The sequence below is a fragment of the Endocarpon pusillum genome (genome assembly GCF_000464535.1).
Source record: "Endocarpon pusillum Z07020 unplaced genomic scaffold scaffold1275, whole genome shotgun sequence".
Taxonomy (NCBI): domain Eukaryota; kingdom Fungi; phylum Ascomycota; class Eurotiomycetes; order Verrucariales; family Verrucariaceae; genus Endocarpon; species Endocarpon pusillum.
The window spans coordinates 191,959-207,120 of NW_006913653.1; the positions used below are offsets into that span (position 1 = coordinate 191,959).

Below are 15,162 nucleotides of genomic sequence, written 5' to 3' on the forward strand. Positions count from 1 at the left end.
TACCACGAGGTATGAACCAACAGTTGTGTATCCTGATGCCTGTTTCCTTGCTACAGTGCTCACGGAAGAGCAGGCTGTAGAGGCAATTCGCTTGCGACACAGTACCGTCTATCTCTCTTTCATTCTTTGAGTTGCGTTTATTTCGGCTCAGTTCGCTCAAGCGATCACTCGTCTTAGATACCCGCGCATTGGAAGCGATATACATGCATGGATGCGTATAGGAGGCCCCCTAATAATCGACCTCGCTTCTTTCGTTGTTACAATCGATGATCTTCATTTCGTTCTAGAGTATGTCATAACCTGGCGGTTTTCTTCAGCGAGACGATTGTACATCCCCACCAAGAGCCAAAGTCCCTTCTGGGTTGTCTTTTTCGTGGGATTGCTAACGACGTCATTGGAGGTCTAAGATGCACCTGCGTGGCTAGGAAGGGAGAGTGGCCGGCTTGAAAGTTCATGCAAGACCCGATATAGAGAGCTAGCGGCTTTTGAGGCGGACTGATGTGGGTTGCTAGCGAAGCCTGGCTGGCGGTGGTTAACAGGACAGAAAATGGTCTTGTCAAGTGCTATATTCTCTTTGATATCGTTAAGCCTCGATAGGAAAGTATGATCAGTTTTCATGTTACCATCGCACTTCACATGTCCCCAAACTCCAACGCTAAATGCTACTCATCGCAAACAAGACCACGGCTAATTTCGCCTACTCGCCTCGAGCCACGCCTTCCAAGAAGCCCATGCATCCTTACAACGCTGCTTGTCTCGTGCATAGTTTTCCTCAGCTTGACGCTCCCGACTCTCTAAATCTTGAATAGCTGCGACTAGAAGGAGCTTCTCATCCGGATCAATGGATGCTTGTTCTTTGGCCGTAAGCCTTTGAGGTGCGTTATCATCCGTCGACGACGAGAGGATTCTTGAGCGTGGCGCGTGCTCATAGCGGCTGCAATATAGTAAAATCAGTATGGCAGGTTGTGTTTAGAGGAGAAGTATCTGTAAGAGCTTATAGAGGTATGGAGATAAATACCTAGGAAGTGATCGTCCGAGTGCAGATTCAGAGTTTCAAGTGGCTCTTCGAAGAAGTCTTCTATGCTATCAAGATTTGGTGTGGGCGGGTGGGATGAATGAACTGCCAGATGTCAGACACAACCTGCTGTATTTGAAATGAATTGACCATACTGTCCAAGGTAGAAGGCGGCCAAGTAGATTTCGCACTTCTTTTGTTCAGAAACCTCCTTTCCGAAGAATTAAGCCACTTAATAGAGTTCACATCTGAGACGTCTCCTCTCAGATTCTCGAAGTCGACAAAGCTGTCGAAATGAGCCCCAAATGCATCAATACTATCCAAAAGCTCTTCTCCTAATAGAACATTGCTTGTCAACGAGGGAAGTACATAGAGAGTGCGGTGATGATCAGATATATCAGCAGGGGAGTTTGCGTGGCCTATGACTTCATTCCCCTCCACAGGACTTGGTGCGTTGTTGTTAGAGCTCGCTTTTTCTAGGGAATTTGGCGCACAAGGAGCATCATGTAATGTGTCGAATTTGACTTTTACTTTGCCCGTGATTGTTGCCACCCTTTGACCTGGCAGCTGAATATACCTTTCCTCCTCAGACACAGACTCAATGTTGAAACCTCGTCTTAATGCATAGGACTCGTTGATCAAGTCGACCTCTGAGCCCGTGTCCGCAGTTGCAAGTATCAAGCGGGAGTCAATATAGCATGGCAACCGCCGTTTCGACACACACATGTTCATGACTTTCGGAAGGCCTCGCAGCCCAATTCGACGTTCTTGCAGACGATCTTGATGCGTTGTCCACGTCTGTGTGTGATCGAGAAAGTCTCTACCAAGTATCAATTCCACTCCTGTGGAGATGTTTGGGAAGACGAAGAAGGTACGAAAAAGTGTTTGTTGTGCTCCCTTAGCGAACGAAACTCTTGTCGACACTTTCCCAATGGCTGGCATGGTGTAACCGTCGCTTAGTCGGACTGTTTTCTTACTCCCGGAATAAGGATAGAACTTCAATTCCAACTCTTTGACAAGATCCATGCTTATAGCATCGATGTCGGAGCCGGTATCTGGCAAAGCCAACACCGTTTTTCCACGAAGCTTTACTGGCAGCGTAAGTCATCTGCCTTGTCGTCTAAATGGATTTCCCCTATCCTCAGAAGCAGCCAATTCCTTTGCATTTTCAAGAAAGCTGTACATATCACCCGACTTTGGGAAATCGGTGTCTCGGAACGTCTCGGAAGGTAGGTGGTGATGGGCGCTCAACTGGTGTAAGAGGCGTACGATCCATTTGCCGTGTGACTCTCTCACTCTAGTGTACGATGTCTCAAGTTCAGATTCGAGTTGTTCTTGGGCCTGATGTAGCTCTGTTGGATCATAATCATCAAGTGGCGCTGTCTCATCCATTTGATCAACATCGAGCAATGTAGCAGGCTCTACGGCCCGTGGTTGTCCTACGCTCCTTATGTCTGACTGTTGCTCAGCGTGTCGCAGCTCCGAGGGGTTGCGTTCGAACATCTCCCATACGCTCCCCGCCTCCGCCTGTTGCTCGTCTTCTCGCGGTTTCAAGGGGGCCTTTCGAACATTCCAGTTTGTTGTTGTTTCTTTTACGAGAAGACGAACGATTCGCGACGTCCGCGATACATAACAGTTATCTGGGAGGACTTCCTGTTATCCCCTCTTTAACTAGAGCCTCTCCTAGTAGTCAACTTAGGTGATTCCGGTGATAGTAACAACAAAGTACTTACCATTCCAATCCCATTTTGTGTCTCAAATGGGAAGAGATTTAGTGATTGTCGACCATATCGTAAATTGAAATTTGGCTGCAGTCACCGAAGAAGGCTGGGTATTGCTGCCCAGCTAACCATCCTGTGGCTGGAGTGGCTGTGTTGATAGCCTTGCCATTTCGAAGAGCGGATCATTGAATAACCCTTTCTGCAAAGTGCCCAAGAATGGCAATTGTATCAAGATGAACACTGTACGCAGTGCACCAGCATTTGTATATTATGCGTCCAGATGCAGAAAAGGACGCTGTCGAAGTCAAATATGTCCACGGGTATCCGACGCTCGCAGCTTTCATAGCAAGCGATCCAGGTCACAGTACCGCAATATATCGACGCTTTGATTTCTTGTCGGCGAGAACCCTATTGCTCCTACAAAGCGAGCTTGTTGAGCTTGAAGCGCAACTTCGGGTCCTAGACCAGGAGGACCTGCAAAATGATGATGAGGAAGTCACCGAATGTGCGAGAGACTGGAACGTTTTTGAGGAAAAAGCGAAAGTTGCGCATTCGAGAGCAGAAAAGAGAATGCAACTCTCGCTCCTTATCCGGGCCAAGCTCAAGGAATACAGTGAAGCAAACTCGATTTCGCAAGACGAATTGAACTGACTGATGGTTGCAGGAGAGGCAATGATTCTCTAATCAACAATGCTAGCCATGAAAAGACCTTCGAACCAGGCCTACGAAGCTTTACACAACACATTCTGGAACAAAAGCAAGGACCAAACCCCCGGCGGCAGCTTCCCCATGCTCGAGGGCAACAGTGCCAACATTCTCGAGGACAAAGATGACCTGGTTGCGCTTCGTAGACCTCCAGAAGAAGACTACCTGACGAAAACTCTACGCAAACATTTCCCTATCTTCTTTTCAGCTCGAAAGCCTGGAGTCCATGGTCGGGTTGGCTACATCTCAGAGCAGAAGATACAAGTCTTCGTTGGAGCAGTGAACATTCTGCTGGCTGCCGCATTCTTGTTTGGCGCCAACTACAATCTGTACTACGTACAAGATCCGCACAAGACACTGGGGCTCATCACAGGGTATACTGTCGCCTTCGCGCTGTCCATAGGGCTCATAACAAGTGCGCGACGAGCGGAGATCTTTGGCGCCTGTGCAGCATATGCTGCCGTCCTGGTCGTTTTCGTCAGCGGAAACTTGGGTAATAACACCAATGGCGCGGCGTGCTGCCCACCACAAAACGGAACAACTGCTGCAGGCTCTTGAGCATAGCAGTACACATATCACTGGCAATTTGTTTCAGGAGGTGCCTACACATTTACCTTCAAAGCTTGACCTGAGGGTGATTTTTACGGAGTCAAGATTAATCCTCGCGTCCCACGTCAGCTCTCTTGATATGGTAGCGGTCCCAGACCAAGAATCATAATCTTCGAAGTACGATATAGCCTTAGTCAATGCTAGGGCAATAAGTACTGCGTAAACCAGCCAAGATGGCTACTGACAAGCAAACGGTATAGATGACATAAACAGAGGACAGGGATATCTAACCGCCCCTCCCACCCCAGTCCGAGTTCCATCAACAGCAAGAAAGGCATTTCTTCCAGTTGCTCGGGAACAAACAAGCTATGCTGAGAACAATGCGGCCGAAGTCTCTGCTATCTATGAAGCAAACCTTGTGGTCCAATACAGATCAACTCCTTGCGAGCATTGCAGTCATACCCTCAAGGAGAGGACGAGCAGACGGGAAGTTTCTGATCCTCCCGAATATAATACTTGGGTTGTTAAGGAGGTACCAAGACTCATGCATATGGCTTGAGAGGATGTCAGAGTTGTAACCAGAGAGGAGAATCAAAAGTGTGGCATCTCCTAAGCACGAAGATGCTCGCCAAGAGCCAGATGAAACGCCTACTCAGGGATCCCCAGCACCGGCACTCTTATTGGTTACGTTTGGGACGTGGCAGCGCGAGAGAAGCTGGTGAGTGCCAGGACTTCAATAAGCTGCATACTAGAAAGAATACACACTTTGAAGTCTTGTGTTCTTTAAATAGCCTATGAGGCTAAAGAGTTTGTAATATATATACATCGTGAATCCAAATTTCCTTGGTTCTCTCTTCAACCAAAACGATCCGAACCATGTCCAGCACAATAACCTTTTCAGCAGCAAGCAAGCAAGCACACGAATCTTCAAGCATGACCCAGCCAAGCGAGCCAGCTCGTGTCGTACTTCTCACCAAGGACCTAGATGACCAAATCTCTGGCGTGCTTCCTACCACTACCCTTCTTCCCAAAGTACTTAGTAAAGAACTGCTTGATCCACTCGATGAACTCCTCAAAGCCCATTCCACCGGGCAAGCCAGTGTCTGAGCCTTCCGAGACACCGGTAGGGGTGGAAGTGGCGGCACTCTCGGCGGCGGAAGCAATTACAGAGGCGACAGATTGAACAGCGGAGGTAAGCGCGGCGGTGGGTGTCGCGGCACCACCATCGACAGCCGTAGCGATTTGAGACGCGGCAGATGCAACGACAGAGCTGATGATAGCGGTAGGTGTAGCGGCACTCTCGACGGCGGAAGCGATTTCAGATGCGGCGGATGCAACGGCCGAGCTAAGCATGGACTCTGCTACGCTGGTGGGATAGCCGTCGCCGTATCCTTCAGGTGATGTCTCGGCGCTTGCTGTGGGCATGGGCGCTGAGTAAGAGGAGTTGCCTGCATTCGAGGTGGGCGCTGGTGCAGCCTCTGGGGATTCCTCGGCGCTTGAGGTGGGTACTGGTACCGGGTACGAGGAATTGCCTGCTATTGAGGTGGGAATTAGCGCCACTTCGGAGGATGTCTCAGGGTTTGAAGTGGGCACAGGCTCCGCCTCTGAGAATGTCTCAGCGACCGAAGTAGGCACTGGCGCTACCTCTGATGAGGAAGGAGAGACATCTTCTGAAGAACGTCCTGGCTGGACAGTCGTGGTCATGGTGATCGTTGTGTACAATGTAGTTGTGCTGCAAAGTTCCTGGGCAGCTGTTGATGTCCCTTCAAAAGCTGTAGTAGCTGCCATGCTTGGTTCCACAGGAGTGGCGGCAGATGGGACAACTTCAATAGCTGATGACGACTCTGGTACAGAAGCTGCGCCGGAGCTTTGGGGAATAGGGCTGACATCAGTTGGCGTCAGAGATTCGGCATGGTCTGCGATGGAGCTTTCAGGCAGAGGGCTGACATCAGTTGGCGTCGGAGATTCGGCATAGTCTGTGACGGAGCTTTCAGGCAGAGGGCTGGCACCTGACGGTGTCGACTCTGCCGCATACGCTATAGCTGAGAATTGAGGCACTGAATCGACAGGTGTTGGTGACGGTGCTACATAAGAGCTCTCAGGCACGGGAATGACAGTCACTGTCGAAGGGGCGGGCATCCCTGAAGAACTACCAGTGTTCCCAGACGACGCACCGTCCCATAGAGCTGGACCCGGGATAGTATAATTCTCTAGATCCGGGTAGTAGATGCTGAGGGAGAGGCCCGGGTCTGTGGGTGTGTAAAACTCGGTTGCAGGAATACCAGCTGGGTTTGCCGTGCCTGTACCAGTTACTTTAAGATTGATGCACTGAGGGTAGTTCTGTACGCCGTATGGCTTGTCTGCACTATGAAGCGCAATGAGTTCGTGTCTGAGTACGTAGTTTCCAGGAGCGAGAGTGGCAGGGATTGTGGTTGTCCATGTGAGATTATTGGCTCTCAGGGTGTCGGTAGCCCAAGTACCAGGAGCAGGTGATCCATTGACGAGACCGGCTTCGTCGATCTTGAAGAACTTGAGAGCGTTCTTGTCAGTCGTTTCGCACTCACCATCACACCTGGCCATGTAGTCGATGACAGGGCCATGGTGAGATACGTCCCATTGATTCCATTGCAAGTCAATCGAGGAGCCAGCGGCGATTTCGGCATGCATCTCACCATTCCGAGAGTTCAAGTGACAGATGATGTTGGGATTGCTATAGTCTTGAGGAGGGACGAAGCCGGTATCACTTGCAGTATTTGGCCAACCAATAACCGGTGGAGGTGGGTTTTGGTAAGGAGCAGCGCCTGGATTGAATCCTGGATAGCTTTGATCAACGTTAGCCCAATTATAGATAGAAGATGCAAACAAGGTACACACTATTCCCCTCCAATGACGATGCCTTGGACGAAGCCATGCGCAGATACGCAAGAGATACCTGCCAAGAGGTAGAGGGCGGTAGCAAGACTGAGGGTTCTGACTGAAGCCATTTTTTGGTGTTTCTAAGCAGTCTTCTGAAAGCAAAGGTTTTGAATCGTAAAGAATGGATGAGAGCTTTATAAAAGAATGACCAGCTTCAATCAATGAAGAGCTTGGAAAGGAATGTATGAAAGAAAGAAAGAAAGTCACAACAACGTCAACGAAAGGAATGATACGTTGCAGCTGCATATAAGAAGAGAAATGGTTGAAGGCAAATGCCCAAATCTTATACCTATACTAGACGCATCTGGGAAGTTGTTGGTATCCCATCCCATCCCCTGGCGGGAGGAAATTATAGTTGTTTCACAACCACATTGGTACGCTGACGAGAGCAGACCTAAATTGCAAGCGAGGAAAAGAAGCCGCGCTCTCAAGCGCTAGAAGAAGATAGGAATCTGCTCCGGGGGTTACTCCTTTCTTGCACCCACTAGGTCTGCAGCTATTCTGTGAAGCGATAACTTGCATACATACTGACAGGCATTATCAGGTGAAATGCACCAACGGCAAGAAGCATAATCGAGAATCCCAGGCATCCTGGACAAAATATTGAAGAGTTGACGGAGCAAGATGGGTTTTCAAACCCAACTAATTCGGACATTCCGATGATTCAGATGGGAACGTACAGGTGAGAGAAAGGATAGAGGGGTGATTCAGACAGAGTCGTCAATTGAGCCTCTGCTTACCCGCCTTATTTTCCTAGCGTGGTCGTGATGTCGAGATGTGATGTCAAAACGTGAAACAGAGTGGCTGGTTGAGTGCATATCAAATCTCGGCTCCAGCTGGGCCGATGATTAACTTAGTACTCGATAGGGGGATGACTCAAGTATGAATTAGGGGCTTTGTGTGGCTTTCCATCCGCTGGCTGGCCGGGCGGCACGAGCGGGCACGTGCTCTAAGCTGCGCCACTGTGGCTGTGGCAGGTAACACGAGAGCATACGACGAATACGAGTTGCATCATCCCACCACCACAACCACCATCATCATCAGTACCCTCGAATATACGACAACCACCAGCAGTACCCAACTACCTCTTTCCAACAGAAGCAGATTTCTGTCATCTCCCCTTGTATACGAACTCGAAACAGAGCTACCACTTACCAGCATGTCGGACGCCCTACCTGCTATCCTCATCGTCCTCGTTACCATCCTCTGTTAGTTCTGCCTAATTTCCGTGTATCCGTTCTGAATACCATGTTCTAATGGATCTGCCAGGCCCGCCCGTTGGCGTCTTCATGATCAGTGGCTGCTCCGCTGATCTCATTATCAACATCTGCCTCACCCTCCTTGGCTACATCCCAGGCCATCTCCACGCGTAAGTTGTTTAACACAAGACTCCTTATCAGCATATCGTCCAGACTAACCACATCCCTTAGCTTTTACCTTGAATATGTATATTTCGACCGACGAGAGAAAGGTGAGTCACCTCAAGACATATCAAACATAGCTTGCTAAGCCTATCCTCCAGGCCGCCTTGGACAAATTGGATCTGATCCTGCTCCGGGAGTTTACTCCGACAACATTCAAACTGGTGGCACAAGGGGCTACGGCACCGTTTGAGAAGAGTATCTCTCATATTGGTGAGCGGTTGTGGGACGAAACCCGAATTTCCTTTTGCATTGCAGCTCAAATGGCTCAGGTGGGTCAAAAGGTCTATCTTAATTCTATTGATATGCGGTTGCTTTAGCAAGCTAGTCTATTGAAAATCATTCCATTCAATTCCAGTCCAGGATCAGTCGTTCGTGATACATAGATCCTTATCTATCATGTGCAGTCAACGTGTTGGAGTTGCGCCTTTGCAAAAAAAAAAACCAACCATGCTTCTCTTCCCGGCCGTGCGCTAACCTGTCATCGAAACACCCGCGCCTTGACCACGACCACGAGGAGCCTGATTACCTACCCCCCGTTGAGTTGTGCCTTTAACACTCCCACCTTGACCTTCCATAGGTTGACCACCCGTGCCTCGGCCACCTGCCTCTCGATCAAGCATACTTCGATTGGCCGTGCCGCGACCACCGCTGCCTCGTCCACCTGTGCCACGACCACCACTCAGGCCGCCCCTCGTTGAAGTTGCTACAGCAGCACAATATGCATCCACGTCGGCAAAGCCTTCGTCAACACTGGTATTTGGATCAGTTACCATTCCTGCCCACGCTTTCAGTTTTCTTTTCTTAAAATGCTCAAAGTCCCATTCCTTGTCCTCCAAGTCCTCCACAGGCCATCTCCAGACATACGTCTCTGCTTCTACTTCTTCTCCCTCTGCTTTTGCCAGTTTCGAGTCCGGGATGTTGTCTCCCAACTTCACATCCTTCAGGAGCTTCACTTTGACCTTCTGTCGTTTGTACATTACACCTTCGAACATATCCAGACAGGCGACGTCTTCATCGGTAAGTCCTGTGATAAAGGCACCCCTGACCGTTGTGGAAGGCTTAGGAACGATGGCAGGGAAATCCGCATGCTTGACTCGTTGTCGACGATATTCATGGAGGACGGCAGGGCGAATGGTAACTCGCTCCGCTTGCCAAGGTTCTGGTTCAGGAGTACCATAGATTACGCGATAGAGTACTTGAGGTGCCATAAGAGTGCCTGAGAAAGGAGTACAGTAAGTACTTGGTCTTGCGGAAGAGGGGAGGAATGGCAACAAAAATCCTTACCATAACAGAAAGCCGATCTTTTCCCCGTCATGGGCCTTGCTGGGCGAGGCCCCATAGAGCTCATGATACCCTCTATAAAATATTCTCAAAATCTCAGTGTTGGGAAGGAATCTCAAAAAAATGTAAGTATAGTTGGTCCTGAGGAACGACCCGGATTATCTCTTCTAGTTATTGTCCTTCATGGGACTGGAGGGAAACGGGTACTTGGGTATCAGAAGATGCACTCCAGTATCAGATGTGTCCGATAGATAAACTTAATCCGAAAAGAGCAGGTTCGCCGATGACCGTTGACACTATCAGACTTGGCAACTTGGCATGTGTAGCACTGAACTTCAATCTTGACAGGTTTCAAGACACCTTTAAAAGTGCAAGCATGGACACAAATAGACGTTGACCTCATTGTCGAGCCCAGAAGCTGCAGGGTTACCTGGGACTTACTCTGCACCAAAGCATAATGCAGCAATAGCGAAACACTGCCTCTCCTCGAAAACCTAGCACCCATCTGCATTTTCAAACCTCCAGACACGATCCCAAGATGCACAACACCCTAAACCGTATCCAAGCCGCCTTCGGCTATCTGGTCTCCTGCGCTTTCTTCCTCGCCTTCCTCATCTCCTCCCTCTCTCTCCTACCCATCAATCCTTCGTTCTCCACTTCCTCCTCACAACCACCAACTGCAAGCCTCTCAGTCCGCAACATCCAGGTCGTCCGAGGCCGCCCACATTACTACTCCCCAAAACGCGAAGAATATGCCCACATCCGTTTCGACCTCGATGCAGATCTAAGTGAGCTGTTCAATTGGAATACGAAACAGGTTTTCGTTTACGTGAGTGCCGAGTATCCGACACAGAATACCACGACGGGGTTGGGACAGGATGGCGAGGCAGGGAGCCTACCAATTGCTAATGGTGGGAACGCGGGGATGAATAAAGCGGTTATATGGGACACGATAATTCCTGCACCGGCTACGAAATGGAGTTTTGCCAACGTGAAGGAGAGATATTTCCCTGCCAAGAAACCGGCGGCAAAAAGCAAGAAGAGTATGTCTAAATCGGGGAGAGACAAGGCAAACGCAAAAACAACAGATATTACCAAGCCCGGTCTTCTAACCCTCAAGAACCAAAAACCGAAATACCAAATCACAGACCCAAGCGGCGCGATCTCTTCCCGTCCAAATGCTACGCTAACGTTGAGTTGGAATGTACAGCCATGGGTAGGCCCGTTACTGTGGGACAAAGGCATGCTGGAGGATAAGAATGGGCCGGGCAGCGCGCAGAGCTCGTGGAATCTACCTTTCTTGAAATATCAGTGGCAGGGTGGGCATTTGCCGAGAAGTGAGACATTTGATTTCCCGCCACTAAAGGGAGCGCAGAAGCCATCGACGAGTGAGATGGTTAAGGATAGGGATGGGCCGAAGACGCCTCAGCCCGCCGAGGTGTCGGGTGTGGTGTAAATTTAGCAGAATTGTAAGGAAGTTTTGACTATTGATGAGAATATTTTGCCCTTGAGATGTAGTTCCCAAGTCTTCGCGCTGAATTGGATTCAGGGCAGCTTCGTCCGCTGGTCTAGATGTAGCCATTTCCATCCCAACACCGTGCCCTGAAGCAGAGCATTTATTTCCCTTCAGTGGTATAAACATTATACATAACCTGTCAAAGAGTGTCAGTCAACCCATGCATTCTCAACTGAAAAAAGACCAAGGACAATGACATACCTTTCCTCGCCCCTTGAAAAAAGAACCTCACAACCAGCACCTGCAACCCGGCCATACCCACCATCATGCCCACCTCGACCAGACTAAACTTAAAAATCCTGCCCTCCGTACTCCTCACCGTACTGAAATTGCGATTCTCCCTTGTGCGGAAATACTTCTGCATCCGATTCACCGTGCTCAGCTGTGAACTGACTCTAAACACGGCTTCCTCGAGCGCGGTATGCTGCTCGGGCGAGGTTCCCGAGGACTTCTGGGGTAAGGAGGCCGAGCGGGACTCGTTCTCGATGGCGATCTCCATGTCGACCATCTTCTCGGTGGGGAAGGAGGATGCGCTGTTGGTGAAGCAGAAGCTGTATTCGCCCGCGTTTTGGGCGGTGAAGACGTAGTCACCCTGGCGTTGTTTGAGCTCGCTCAGGATCTGTTTGGAGTTGGGCCCGGTGACGGCGATGTCGATGTCGAAGGAGCCGCCGGATTGGACCTGTGTTTTACGGCTGATGTCAGAGGGTGCATTTCAGGAGAGGACAGTGGGTTTCTCTCTACGGTTTCCGCGAGAGGCGAGTGAGGAGGACAATGGATTGGAGATATGAGGGTGTATGTGCAAATATGGGGAGGCGAAGCATACAGCGAAGTAGAAGGCTATCTTTCCATTGACTTGCGCGGGTAGCACGTCGGCGAAGAAACAGGCTTTCTCATTTGGAGCGAGTTTGTACGTGAGCGCTGTGGCGTGGACATAGGAGATGAAGGTTGCCAGCAAGGCAAAGAACAATAATGGATGCCACATCGTGGCTGGTGGAGTGGTAAAGAGATCAATCCAAGTTGGCCTCAGCTGTCCGTGATATTTCTGCTGCAGGACCCGGAGTGGAAGAGGAAATCTTGGCTCAGTGTTAGCTAGGAAGCTGAGTCACCTCAGGCTACTCAATCAACCACCACCTGTGCCACTTTAACGATTGATCGCAGAAAACTGTTGTGCCAGTATTCTGTTCATTCTTTCACCACATGGCTATTCTTTAGATCCAGTGTTTCTCTAGAAGATACTAACGCAGGTTCCCAAGTTATATCCACTATCAATTCCACCAATATCGTAATAACTTCTCTTCGTATCATTTATCTCTCTGTTTTCCACTCACGTATGACCTTCAAAACCTGAGAGCGATTGTGGAGTTCAGCACGGCTAATCGCGTCATGCATCCATCAACAGTCTTTGATGGAAGGGTCGGCACCACGGCTGAGCACGTAACGTATAACCTCTTCACTATCGTCTAGAACACAAGCCGCATTACATCGTGACACGCCTCAGTGGTTTCACAATTTTTCCTTTGTATCCAGATCGTTGACGTTCAGTACGAGATCGTCGACAAGGTATTGAACCATCGACATCCGGACCGGGCAACTTTCAGGCTTGGCCCACACTGTGCTCTGGACACGATATGGAGAGTGAGTCGTGGCAGAGCAGCTGTAAAGGACACTGGCCCGGCCCAGCACCGCAATCAGGCTCGCTCTGGTTGATATCGCAATCATGATCACAAGGAACTCCATCCCTTCGGCTGATGGTAAGGCTGCTTTGTCTTGGGGAGAGCGAGTCTATCTGGGCGCCCTGCTTCACCAGCAGATACCCTACCACGTCGAAATGGCCACAATGTACCGCCTTGGACAGACTCCACGAAAATAATTTCAGCCCTGTGCGACTGTCCTCGAGCTGGCCAATTGGATGCCTTTTGGGACTTGGCGATATCATTTGTTTTGGCTGCCGCCCATGATCATGGCACGGGTCGATGACTTCTTAATCTAAGCTACATCAGTGTCTGGCTGGGCCGAGAAACTTGCAGGGTACGCCATGTCAACCCGTGTTCTCTGGTTTATTATGCTTGAAGCCATTCGGAGGTAGACCGGTTCAATCAATTCCGAGAATAATTTACGACGTATATTCCAAGGGATCCTAGCATCAGCTTCACTCAGGCAACCATCATCAACAAGTTGGGCGGCCTGAAGGCGGCCTGTTCACCCTGTTCCTGCAGGATCAAGGGGTAAGACTGAAGCTAGATCTCCGCCGCCTTGGCGAGAGGGACAGTTGCGTGATCTGCTCAGGAGGGGGAATTAAATGACAGATTGTGTTTTCCCCATGTATCTGGACTATCACCAGAAAGCTGATCTATATCTCTAATACCGGTATCGCATCCTGTCAAGCATAATGCAAAAGGAACGAGTGCACCACTTGCATGAAAACCCCACTGCTGGTATCAGAATTGATTACCCTTCCTGGCTAATGACCTCTCTACAAAATAGAACAACGCATTCTGACACCCGCCGGTGCTCCTGTGGTTAGAATGTGCTTCTTTTCCCTGTTTATGGAATGCACAACACCGTATCATGCCTATTTTAATGCTTCTAGCTCTACCATTCCGGTAACAAAAGAATGACTACCGTTCCCTCTCACATGGGCCTCGATGCATCACCGTCCCTAACAACAATGGACACTCTCCAGAAGTCAACTCATCCAGCATCCCACCTAAGCCAGCAACCCACCACCATTACTTTCAATCAGCGACCCCGTCACAAACCGATCCCGCATGCAATAAAGATACGCCTCCGCCACATCCTCCGGCTTACCCACCGTCTTGGTCATACTCTTATCCTTGAACATAGCCAGCATCCCCTCCAAATTTTCTGCTCCCACCTTGTCAAAGAGCTCCGTATGCACTGCGCCAGGGGCAACGCAATTGACTCTGATGGGAGCCAGATCCACAGCCAGACCTCGGGCCGTACCCTCAACTGCCCCGCCCACCCCAGCTCCCACCGCCCAGCCTTTAGCCAGTTTGGCCGTGTTGATACCAGACGTCAGGGTAATCGACGACGAAGGCGACGAGTTGAGATAAGAATGTAGAGTGATGAGTTTGGCAATCACCACCGGCGCCGCAAATCTTATCATCGAAACCCTCTGCACATACGCCACATCCATCTCCTCCAGCTTTCTAATCGCCGGCGCATCCCCGGCACAGAAAACAACGTGATCCAGCTTCCTCTCTCCGTTGTTCGTAGCGAAATCAAACAGTGCCTTCAGATTTCCCTCCATCTTTTCCTGATCGCCAAGATCACAGGGATAACCTCGAAGCTTGGAGGCATCGCCCGCAGAGTTGTTGGATTTTATCTCGGCTGTCTTGGTGTCGATTTTGGCTTGGTTGGTCCCGGAGATGGTGACCATGGCGCCGGATTCATACGCGGCTTCTGCGACCCCGAAGCCGATCCCCGATGTGCCGCCCAGGATCAGGATGTTGGCGTTGTGCAGCTTGGAGGCGAATTTTCCCGCTGCCATTGCGATATACTTGGATCTCGTGAGAAATCGGAAGATAGAATATCCAGGTCTGCCCCGTAATGGGTTGGCACAAGAAAAGTGGATAGAAAATAGGTGAATCAGGTAGAATGTAATCGGTTCACCCGGTTAATGAGGATACGATGTACAACACACGAATTATACATTTCCTGTAGGAATGGCATACCCAGCACTTATACTCTGTACTCCATCATAATAGTTCATCACCAGTTCCGTGCGCCCGCCCACCTTGCCTGCGGGGTTTACGGAGATTGTGGAGATGATGAACAATCAGACATACTATGACTAGTTAAGCTAGTTTATGGTTCCTTTTGGGAACGTAGTGGCACGGAAGGTATGGGCTTTGCGGAGGATCTTCCTCCGGCTTAATAAGACAAGGTGTGGTATGGGCATGTCCTTGCCGGAAGCTTAGGTCTTACATCAGCGAGGCGCATAACGATATTGAGGAGTTGTGGTGGTGTGTCAGACGTTCATTTACCAACTTGAAGCAGGCACTCGATTTATAA

General features: G+C 49.9%; 8 protein-coding genes across 8 annotated transcripts; 4 read left to right on the forward strand and 4 right to left on the reverse strand.

The window, feature by feature from the left end:
- Nucleotides 1–3,006: 3,006 nt before the first annotated feature.
- On the forward strand, nt 3,007–3,387 carry EPUS_03224 (uncharacterized protein; the record flags this gene model as incomplete). The annotated part of the gene is made up of 1 exon (XM_007789654.1): nt 3,007–3,387. One exon carries the CDS (start codon nt 3,007–3,009, stop codon nt 3,385–3,387), a length of 381 nt encoding a protein of 126 aa, XP_007787844.1.
- A 39-nt stretch (nt 3,388–3,426) lies between these two features.
- EPUS_03225 (uncharacterized protein) lies at nt 3,427–3,999 on the forward strand (the record flags this gene model as incomplete). The annotated part of the gene is made up of 1 exon (XM_007789655.1): nt 3,427–3,999. The coding sequence occupies one exon, from the start codon at nt 3,427–3,429 to the stop codon at nt 3,997–3,999; it is 573 nt and encodes a 190-aa protein (XP_007787845.1).
- A 972-nt stretch (nt 4,000–4,971) lies between these two features.
- Nucleotides 4,972–6,974, reverse strand: EPUS_03226 (uncharacterized protein; the record flags this gene model as incomplete). The annotated part of the gene is made up of 2 exons (XM_007789656.1): nt 4,972–6,811; nt 6,865–6,974. The coding sequence occupies 2 exons, from the start codon at nt 6,972–6,974 to the stop codon at nt 4,972–4,974; spliced, it is 1,950 nt and encodes a 649-aa protein (XP_007787846.1).
- Nucleotides 6,975–8,065: 1,091 nt separating this feature from the next.
- Nucleotides 8,066–8,520, forward strand: EPUS_03227 (uncharacterized protein; the record flags this gene model as incomplete). Its single annotated transcript, XM_007789657.1, has 4 exons — nt 8,066–8,114; nt 8,176–8,275; nt 8,337–8,377; nt 8,429–8,520. The coding sequence occupies 4 exons, from the start codon at nt 8,066–8,068 to the stop codon at nt 8,518–8,520; spliced, it is 282 nt and encodes a 93-aa protein (XP_007787847.1).
- Nucleotides 8,521–8,800: 280 nt separating this feature from the next.
- EPUS_03228 (uncharacterized protein) lies at nt 8,801–9,538 on the reverse strand (the record flags this gene model as incomplete). Its single annotated transcript, XM_007789658.1, has 1 exon — nt 8,801–9,538. The coding sequence occupies one exon, from the start codon at nt 9,536–9,538 to the stop codon at nt 8,801–8,803; it is 738 nt and encodes a 245-aa protein (XP_007787848.1).
- Nucleotides 9,539–10,149: 611 nt separating this feature from the next.
- EPUS_03229 (uncharacterized protein) lies at nt 10,150–11,067 on the forward strand (the record flags this gene model as incomplete). Its single annotated transcript, XM_007789659.1, has 1 exon — nt 10,150–11,067. The coding sequence occupies one exon, from the start codon at nt 10,150–10,152 to the stop codon at nt 11,065–11,067; it is 918 nt and encodes a 305-aa protein (XP_007787849.1).
- Nucleotides 11,068–11,252: 185 nt separating this feature from the next.
- Nucleotides 11,253–12,109, reverse strand: EPUS_03230 (uncharacterized protein; the record flags this gene model as incomplete). Its single annotated transcript, XM_007789660.1, has 3 exons — nt 11,253–11,263; nt 11,329–11,806; nt 11,951–12,109. 3 exons carry the CDS (start codon nt 12,107–12,109, stop codon nt 11,253–11,255), a joined length of 648 nt encoding a protein of 215 aa, XP_007787850.1.
- A 1,725-nt stretch (nt 12,110–13,834) lies between these two features.
- On the reverse strand, nt 13,835–14,638 carry EPUS_03231 (uncharacterized protein; the record flags this gene model as incomplete). Its single annotated transcript, XM_007789661.1, has 1 exon — nt 13,835–14,638. One exon carries the CDS (start codon nt 14,636–14,638, stop codon nt 13,835–13,837), a length of 804 nt encoding a protein of 267 aa, XP_007787851.1.
- Nucleotides 14,639–15,162: the final 524 nt, after the last annotated feature.